At 35.9% G+C, this 10552-nt stretch overlaps 1 protein-coding gene across 1 annotated transcript in view; it reads right to left on the reverse strand.

Moving 5' to 3' along the window:
* Window positions 1-10552, reverse strand: part of IL15 (interleukin 15) — a 25456-nt gene that overhangs the window by 3768 nt on the left and 11136 nt on the right. Inside the window, exon 2 of the mRNA XM_010074671.1 lies at window positions 626-735. Coding sequence (XP_010072973.1) covers window positions 626-735 — 110 coding nt within the window. The remainder of the gene's footprint in view (window positions 1-625; window positions 736-10552) is intronic.

The following is a 10552-nucleotide window of genomic DNA, read 5'->3' on the forward strand; positions in this document are numbered from 1 at the left end:
AGACAGACCAGTTGTTTTGGGAAGTTGGTTTAAAACAAGCACTTGTTAAACATTTAAGCCTTAAGCAAAGGCTCAGCAATTACAACATTTTTGGGACAGGAAGAAAAGGGGGTTTATAACAAGAATCAGATGACAGTTGCCATGGTTTTGCCAGGGGAGGGAGAAGAAATGTCAGACCTTGGCAAAGAGATTTGGCTGAAGGGGCACAAGGAGAGAAAAAGTAGGGTATTTAGGCCCTAGAAGCAGGGCCAGTTTTCTAAGGCTGGAGTGAGAATGGAAGGAGGCATCTCATACACACAATTCAGCATACATATTTAACCATGTTCACATGTGGTGTTTTTTTATTGCAAAGACATATGGCATTTGATTGAGGTCTTTAAATGCAACAATTCCAACAACTTGAGGGTTATCACGGAGATTAAGGCCAAGACACATGATGACCAGACTGAGCCTAGTTAGAGAAAGAGAATAAAATAAGGGACCATGGCCTATGAAGCAATGGGGGACTGCATATCATGGCAGAAGAGGATCCACTCTCTAAAGCAACTGGAGGCAAGTAATAGCTGTAATAGTAAAAACAAATAATTTGTATTTACTGTCTAATTAACATTGGCTTTGTAATTACCATAGGAAGAAGATGATTAGTCGCATCTCATTATTTAAAAGGCAAAATAAATCGCTGCTCAGAAGAAGATACAGCTGATATTGCAGACAAATACTTTTCAGATGTGTTTTCTGAAAGACACAATCAAGACAAAAGCTTGTCACAATCAGATTTCACAGAATTTTGCTTTAGTACTGACTTAATTAAACAATTTGGCAAGACATCCAATCAAGACAAGACTACCTGTTGTGCGTAGATTAAAAGAGCAACTGATTTGTAGCTTGCAGAAATACATAATCACTTTACAAAACAGTTGGTAGAAAATCTGATGCTGAAGACACATTGCAAAAATCTGAACTCATCCTGGGCTCCCTATTTATTTATCTGTTCATACTGCAGACTGCAATTTAATGCAGGGACAATATTAAAGAACTTTTGTTTTCCATCCTGGAGATCTTTTCCCTGGCTACTTGTTGCCACCCAAATTCTGTGAATTACCTACAACTATAGCATTACATACAATATTGTGGTTGCATATATATGAAATGCTGTATTGAATACATTGAATGCTATAGATATGTGTACAGATTGTAAATATAATATTTAGATACAGTATATATTTATACTTCTTTACACAGTGTACGTACAACTAGTACTGGGAAGTGATGCATGTAAGAATTCTGTCAGTGGAGTCTGACAACTGGAAATAAGGAGGAGGTGTGAGCCATGCGTTGCCCATCAGCACAGGTTTCACTGTGCGCAGCCTGGGAACCTTTGTTCCAAAGTCACAAGCTCTTGAATTTAAGCTGATACAGTTTCTTCACAGAGATAGGTTAATTATCTGCAACTGTGCTTTTTGTTCAAGGTTTTATTTCTTATCATATGTGCAACATTTTTATATTAACTGACTCCAGTGATGTTTATTTACATACTGAATTGCAAGTGAATATTTAAAAATGGACCAGAGAACATAATAAAACAAGAGCTAGCACTGTGCAGTGGTAAAAATACCAAAATGGGAGGTCAATCCATACATTGTCAGGTTTGCAGCTAACTTGCTGAAAGCCACCTGGCTGTTTTAAGGCATCTGCTGGCAAAGCCAGGAGAGTAATACTTATATGTGTCACAGGGGACTACTGAAGAGTATTTGTAACAAATATTTGTTGCTCTCATGAATAGATAATCTAAATTACAGTAAAGTCAGAGCAAGCAATATGTCAACCATCTTCTGAACTATTTCAGTATGGAACATGCCGTGTTGTTGTTACCCCAAGTATATCTTGACCTGTTACTGTTCCCACATCAAATGGAAATCTAAAATATGTGAGTATTGAGATCAAAATATTAAGTATATATAAGTATAATAAATATTTTCCAAACATATAAGAAGGTAATGTTAAAGAAATGTTAACTGTTTGGCAATGGTCAAAAGAGCTAAATGATTTTGTTATAGTATGACAGAAAGGCTGTTACCTTTCCGCAGTTAATATTGTTCAATCTGAAATTTGTCATAGTTTTGGTTTTCTTACTGGTTTTTTGTGGGGGGTTTTTTGTTGGTTTTTTGGGTTTTTTTTTTATCTACATACTAACTGTTTCGACTTGATTTGCCAGTCCTTAAAAAATATCCTGTTTTGGTTTGGGGCTTTTTTTTTTTCTTTCTAATTTAATTGAGGTTCAAAAGTAGTCTTACGGGGAAACTCAAAATATATTTAAGGAAATTTAAAATCTGATTTGTTGGCTACAGCTGAAGAAAACATGTTTTTATCCATGTTTTAATTTGTAAAAGAGTGTTTTAACAAAATTATTTAAAATGCATTAGAAACATTTTACAATAGGTAAACGTTTTGATCATTTTACAAGCCAGTTTTTATCAAATGAGATGAGGTGGCTACAGATGAAAATGGGAAAGACTTATGCTGGGTCCATAAGCACTTAGCAACTTTGTGTTTCGTAATTAGTATTATGGGGCCTTAAAAAGCTGATTTGAGTCCAAATGCATTGTCAAATTTATGCTCTAGAACAAAGTGTTCAAGGTGAGGAAAACAACACATTACAATACCTAATGAATAATGGGCCAGAGTTAGTTTGTAATTTTTTCGTTAATCATTAGTTTGTCATTTGTTTCCTTTTTTTAATAATTGTTCACTGTGATGACACTGTATTCTTAATGATTAACATAGTTGTCTTGATCTTTGGTTTTATTAAATATGGTAGGTAACTATTTTATTGCAATGAAATAATCATCGCTAATTTGAAAGAAATACTTAGTTTTTAGAAGTAATAGAGAACTTGTACATGTTGTAAAATATATTAAAAATACACTACATGCATACTCTAAAGGGTATACCATTTGTTTATAGAGAAGGAGGTTCTTAACATCCAGTAGATCACCTCACACATTCCTTTGAACAATTCAGAGTAATTTTCTGCTTGAATTTCTTAATTATTTCGTCCAAACTATTATTCAACAACATAAGGAATGTTAGCTTACTTACATGCTTTGACAAATTATTCTCTGGACTTGAACACGCATTGTTGTAATTTAAAAATTTCCTTTTGCTAGTGTCAGTTTTTCATCTTACTGTTTAATCATTAACAAATTCCTCTCTGTGTTTATTACGCCTCTGATACTTATCCTTATTTTCTGGAAGCTTGAACTTTGGACAAGGAAGCAGTTCATATTTAAATATATAACATATTTTTATCTGTAGCTTGTGTCCTGATAACCTGCAACTCTAGGTTAAGGATTAAAGCCTTTGTAAGTGAATATATGTTATTCCACAATGCAATTGAGAGTTATGATGTGCACGACAATCTCTTTTGAAAAGGAGTGTTGTTTTCTTATAGTGAAGTTAAAATGAAGCACTTTAAGAGCAGTAACCACTGAGGAAAATCTAAGCCACAGTAGTACTGTTTTCTCTTTAAAGAAGCAAATGTATAAGCAAAGGCAAAACTTTTCTTTAAAAACAGAAACAGTTGCTGATTTTGCTGTTTTGGCTGTCACAAAAACTACAATTTAAGACAGTCAAAATAAAATATTCATAGCTCTTTACAATATTTAAGTTACATGTGAAGGAAACTGCTGAAAGCTAAAATTACGTGTCTTTGCCTACATACCATATACCTGAATTTCTTTATTGAGATTTGCGTATAAATTTCTCAGTGAATCTTGAGATGTGATGTTTATAAATAAGAAAGTTTAGTTCCTATGCAAGTTGGTTTTATCTACAAAGGTCAACTGGTTTTTGTCGCTTATTTTGGACTGTATTTTTATTCTTAGAGAATTTACATCCTCAACCTACATGTCCTTGACCATGTCTTATGTGGGTGTATGCTTTCAATATGGTTCTTCAGTCTAAAACAGCTCTTTCCTTCATTGGAATCCCTCTTTGATAAGTAAGTAGACAGCAGTCTTCTCTCAGACAACATTTTGCTGGACTATTGTACTAGGTCTGGTTGGTATGGAGTTAATTTTCTTCATAGTAGCTGGTATGGTGCTATATTTTAGATTTGTGACCAAAACAGTGTTGATAACTCACCAATGTTTCAGCCATTCCTGAGCAGTGCTTGCAAGGCTTTCTCTTTTCCTCACTCTGCTCTCCCCTGCCATCCCCAGCAAGTAGGCAGGGGCTGCACAGCACGTTGGGAGGCAACATGGCCACAATGGCTGACCCAGAGCAAAGAGACACTCCATACCATATAACATCATACTCTGCGTTAAAAGGTGGGGGGGGAATTTTTTAAAGGTAACCATTGCTTGGAGACTGGTTGGGCAGTGATCTGTTGATGGGAGGTGGAGAGTGATTGCTTTTGTATTAGTTGGTGGGGTTTTTTTTTCCTTTTTTTCTTTACTTATTAAACTGTCTTTATTTCAGTCAATGAATATTTCCTCTCTTTCAACCATCCAGTTCTCTCTCCTGTCTGGCTGGGGCCAGGAGTGAGTGGGCTGACTGGGTGACAGCTTAGCTGCCAGCAGGAGTCAACCCACTACAACTGTACAGTCCAATCTCTTGAAGACATTTACCTTCATTTTTTGTGATCTTCCTAGCAGTCCTCATCTGCTTCATTGTTGTTGAAAACAAGTAACCAGAAGCATACAACATACTGCTATCTCATGAAGGATTTAGAAACTGGTGCTAATATTTTCACCTTCCGTGGGAAACAAGGAACTGGCTAGTGCCAGTGTTTTCTTCCTGACTGTTTCATACTGGTGGCTCATCCTTCGATAATATGTTCCCCTGCCAGAACTTTATGTTCAGTTCTTTCAGAATCCTGGAATGTCTGAAAAATCACTATTGCAAAAAACCTTCCCTCCCCCCAAAAAACCCCAAAAACCTAACCTGCTTAATTTTAGGTTACACTCAATTAATCAATTAAACTTTTTGACCTCTAGCACACAGTTTTTTTTCTTGATCAGTCCTTTCTCCCTTTGCTTCTGGGCTTTCTGGCTAGTCTCAACAGTGCTGGTAGGCATCACAAGTCCTTCTGTTTCTTACTCCTGTAAGCAAATAATTCTCAGACTGTTCTCTCTTGTGACTCCCTGTATTCCATTTCTGTTCATCCTTGGGTTCTTGGTTTCCCTCTCTTTTTTTTGTGTGTATGGTGTATGATGTGCTGCTCTTCTCTTACTTGTTGCCACACAGTGTTTTGTTTCTGCCCATTTCTCATCTTCATTCTCTAGTGAAGTAGGCCTCTTCTTGCACATTATTTATGCTGTTTTGCTCCGTCTCTACTTCTGCCCTGTTCTGTGTGTCTTCAGCTCTTTGACTTCTTGTGCAACAAAGGGTCGTAAATCTTCCCTTCTCTGTTAGTGCTGCGAATTTCCCTCTAAAATCGTACAATCACCTCCATCTCTCTCTAGTTCTTGAAAGTTTTATTGAGCAACATCTCAGGCATAAAGTGGGCTTTTTCAAATCCATATTCAAGTACTGTCTACATCATGCACAGCTGAGCTCTACACCCATTCATTTGCATTGTTTCTGCAATTCTCCTTCAGTGTCTCCTTTGCCACTATAATTATAGCCTCCTTTAGAGAGAACTGCCGCCTCCTCCAACAGAATCTCATCCTACAGCACTTGTTCTGCTGTTCTCTGGTTGGCTCAACTAGTTAATTTTTCTGTCCTCTTGTGCTAGCCCAAACCCCTTCAAGAGGACAAATTGCCAGGTAGCTGTACAACTAGAGTGCTGCATCTGTTTAAGGTTGTGTATTGTGCATAATATTTGAGCATTTTTTATGTCAGAATCTATAAGATTGAGAACAAAAAACCAGATAGTTTTTCCATTTGTATCCTAGTCTTGTAAGAAGCTTTTTTAAAAAAACGTTTGTTTTTTTTGTTTTTTTCAAGAGAGAAGCCATGGAGAGTAAAGATTTCATAAACCAATGGAAGTGACTTAAAAAAGGAATGGAACCCATAAAAAAAGCAATACTTCTGAACCAGATAGATGTTTCAATATTGAGCCTTTAAATAAGTAATTTTGAAATAAGTTATCATGGATCATGAATACATTTTAGAGGAAAGATGTGTTCTTGGTGCCTTGTTATGGAGTAAATGCTGGAAAACCCTGCAAGTTAAAGGAGCAGAATCACTGAAGGATCTCTCTGCTCTTTCATTCTTGAGGTCCTCTAGACAATTTCAAGGGAAAAACCAAAGGGAAACAAAAAAAAAAAAAGCCCCGAATATGAATTAGTGTCGGAATGTATGTATTGTGATGGGATAGAATTCAGAGATAAAAACAGAGAACCACATTAAGGTACTCTGAGACAATAAGAAACTCTGTAACAGATGCTACCTACAGGCGCAGCCCTGTTATCATACCTTGAGAGTAATTTCATTTGTGTGTTACCAATATTAACAGAAACTAATATTTTTCTATGATGGTATCTAGTACCACTGCTTCAAATCTTTTCCCAATTTCTACTGACTGTTCCCATCTATCAAAGAAACATGTTTTATAGTTCTGGTTCTGTTCTGAACACTGTTCAATGCAGCAAACATTAAAAAATTGCTGCTTTGCTGTCATGGTGACTCTCTGTATATTATTCTTCTTGTATGTGAGTAGTATTGACATTCAAAAGAGTATTCTCAGTAATCAGTATGGCAGAAAACTCTTTCAGTTTAATCACTGATGCATTTATGTGTTCTTGGTTTGCTTAAATACTTGTTCATTTGCTTTTGACAGTCATCCAGTAGGACTTCCTTCTCCTACATGCTCTTGCTAACTGGCATTTATGCCAGAGAATAAAGTTTGCAATGCCTGTTTGAAAATTTTGCCAAAAGGTCACAGAGTCAGTGATATTCCACTCAATACCTTAAACTTCAGAATTTGAAATGTAAGAAGTTAAATATTTCCTTTGACCTTTTTTTTCCAAAACATGCTTAACACCTGGGGCTCCTACCATTGCCTTATGAAGATGTGCCCTATACTTGGTTCTAGGCCTAAGAGGAAACTTGTCCTTGGTGCAAAGAATGGCTTTATACCTTTCCAAACAACCTTACAGTCACAGTAGCTGTAGAAGAGCTTCAGTATTTGGGGATAAATATTACTAGATGAATATGAGTATTTATAAATTAAGAGCTTTCCTTTTAGTCTGTCTGCTTTCACTAATTTGTCAGTCATAGTCTCACACCAATGCATACTCCGTGACCACAGGCCTCATCCAATAGTAGCTCTGCTTGAAATAGGGGTGCCAGGTCCCTGTTGTCTCCTGGTTGGGAGACCAGAACATCAAACATGTTGCTTACTCCATAGGTTAGACTTACCCCTTGCCTGTCAATTCAGGATCTCTCATAAGCATTTTTTGCCAACCCACCCAGAAAAGAAAGCTGATCATACTTTTTTTTTTTTTTTTACATCCTTCCATGTAATGTCAGTCTTTTCAAGGTACCAATCACTTATTAAATTATGAAAGATCAACTGATTATTTTCCTGATCCAAGCATATATGACATTAATGCTAAATTTGCTTGACAAACACCTTGATTAATAAATAGAGAAGCGCCAAGTATTGGTAGTGGCAAAATTAATGAGTTTAGTCAGTAAAGCAAAGAGGAAGCACGCAGCAAAAAACTCATTTGTAGGGAACAGATGATTAGCTTTGACCATTTATCCCCAAACAACCCCCCTCAGGATGCAATATGCAATAATCAGTGAAAAGGCCATGCAGAATATACTCTCCTGGATAAGTAACCAGTTGAATTGCAGGAGATTCAAAATGTAAAGGACATTAATAAAACACACTGCAAAAAAAGAGCCAGCAGAGCTAGTCAGCACTGGATTTTGTTAGCAAAATGTGTCCTGATCTATATATGCTGTAGGCACTCCCTGTAAATATTATTTGGGTTATCTTTATTCCATGGCAACAGATAGCCAACAGGGAAATAAAATACAATTAGGCATAAAATTTTTGTGCATTTAGGGGTAGGATGTTAACATCTAAACCAGTGCCAAACACAGAAACTTAAACAGTAATTATGTAAAGGATGTCGTACTGACCCATAGAAGTTGGGAATTCTGAGACCATAAAATAGTTATGACAGGAGCAACTGCTGGACACAAAATTTCTCAGTCTTAGCAAAATACTCAACTTAGAGACTTTGAATAATATAATACACTAATAGAGTATGTCTGTAACATACTTGTAATAGATAGAAGACTAAAATAGCAAATGTGGTTCTGAAAATTGTAAAGTTAGTATTTTCAGACCTTTTTTTAAAAATAAAATAATAATCTATGACCATCTCTTACAGTGATACTTTTACTGGAATTTACTGGATCCTGAGGTAAACAGACAGCATGTAGTTTGAAATACTCTACTTTTTCTTGTGCTTTTATTCTTTAAAGAGCAGATTGAAATCCTGATGTGTGTCAATTGCTATGGCTTTACTGAAACCAATGAAATTATTTCAATTTCCGGAATTGTTGAGAATTTGACCAAAATGTTAACCTGGGAAAAACAGAATTATTGAACAGCTGAGGAAAGCAGCACAAAAACTTCCAAAATAAATACTGTAAACAGATCAATAGGCAGAAAAAAAATAGTATCAGGATTCAAAGAACAAAATATCACTACTATAGCTTTTTTTATATTTCTGCATAGGAAAGGCAAACAAATTTGGAAAGGAAATAATTTCTGGTTTATATTGCTCTACATCACTTACAAATAACAATGCGGTAAGACTTACAGCAACTGAGCAATCAACCTTAGTTTCTTGCCTTAGGATACAGGAAAACTGATCACAGGAAAAGCTCTAGTGTGTGCTACAGAAGCCTCCCCCTTTCATGTAAATTTTGAATGTATTTTGTGGAATGCAATGAATTATGAGTTTGCACACTGAGCCACTTTTTCTATATATATGCAAGTGGTGAGCGCAATACAGTAGTTGTCGTTATTTGAGATTTCTTTAATTTCTGTGAGTGATGGTTTTCCTTCATTTCTTGGTAGCCCAGCCAAACCTAGAATGTATAGTGGAATGGAAGAGCTTGTGTGTGTGGAAAGTAATGAGAGCTGAAGCGATATTAAGTTATAGTAAGCTGGTTTCTATATCACAGCTATTAAAAAAGAAGAAGTGGTAGTCATAGTTCTTATCAGTGCAGCACAGCACTCACCCAGAAAACTTCAGATTTTCTTTCAGACAGGGTAAGGTGAGTCTACTAGCCAGCACATTCATTTAGACAAAAGTGTTTTTTAAAGAGATTGAAACAAGTACTTCATAGAGGTGGTAAAAGCACTTGTATATAAAATAACTGGCAATACCACAAAGCACAAATAAATCCCTGGGTGCCTTTACATGATAAAACTGTGGAACAATATTATTGAAAAGCAGTAAACTCTTGGATAATATTACAGGTCTGGGATTGCTTATTTCATCGATTTAACATACAAGATGTTAAACTTCTGAAACTCAGTTGACAGTAATCAACTGATAATAATTTTTCTGATATGTTCATACACAATGCAAATTAAACTGTAAGAGATTAAATACACATTGTAAGTTTAACCCATGACTACATTCCAAAAAGTCAATCAACTCATTAAATTAATATATACGTATGTATATATTATTTACAGAATTATGATTAGTCTTGCTAAGTAAAAGAAACATTTTTGGAGATAATGCAGTCTGCCAGAAAAATTAATACTTCTTACAAACTGGAAAGTGCAGATCTTCAGATAAACATCCATCAATCAAAAAAAGAAGTTGCTCTCTTTTTCAAAACTGACTGCTTTCAGCAGGTCCCATTGAAATAAATGCCTGATTCAGCTGTAGGTGACTGGTCTGGTAAATGTGCCACATCCACCTGTTGGGAAAGCATACAAGGAGGGTAAAGTAAATATATTTCCCTATAGTCCTTTCTCAAGCAAGTTTTTTTCATCAGTTTTGAATGGTAAAGCTAAAAATTAGTCCTATGTCTTTCTAAGCAAGGGCTGATACAGTGTTTGATCTTCCTCACTATCATAGCCTCTTTTTCTTAAAAACAAAACAAAGATATTAATAACTGTGTCTCATACTATTTGCCTGAACGATACTAGGTTTGCTGAAGGCCATATAGCCCTGCTGTCTTATATAGGCTTTTCCTTGTTCTCCCACCAAGGCTGCTTACTGCTTGCTGGCCACCAGAGGAAGGTATGTATTTTTCCTGAATGGAAGTGCACCATTGCAAACTTATTGACTTGTTTTCTTTGTAAGAACAGCTAACAGAGTTTGTTTCTGGCAGATACTCACCCCAATGCCATGTAAGGTCCACATGGCTGGTAAAGCTAGAATCAAATTTAGAAGCACCAAAAATACGGCCATTCACATACAGCCTGGCACCTTCAGATCTTAAAGCCAAAATAGGCATCGTGATAGTGCACACAGAGACACAGTCCCAGAAAATACAATTTTCTTCTTTTTTTTTTTTTAATTTTATATCTGTTTGTTTTTTCTAAAATGAACTATGCATTCCT

Source organism: Pterocles gutturalis, unplaced genomic scaffold, assembly GCF_000699245.1.
Source record: "Pterocles gutturalis isolate BGI_N339 unplaced genomic scaffold, ASM69924v1 scaffold32997, whole genome shotgun sequence".
Taxonomy (NCBI): domain Eukaryota; kingdom Metazoa; phylum Chordata; class Aves; order Pterocliformes; family Pteroclidae; genus Pterocles; species Pterocles gutturalis.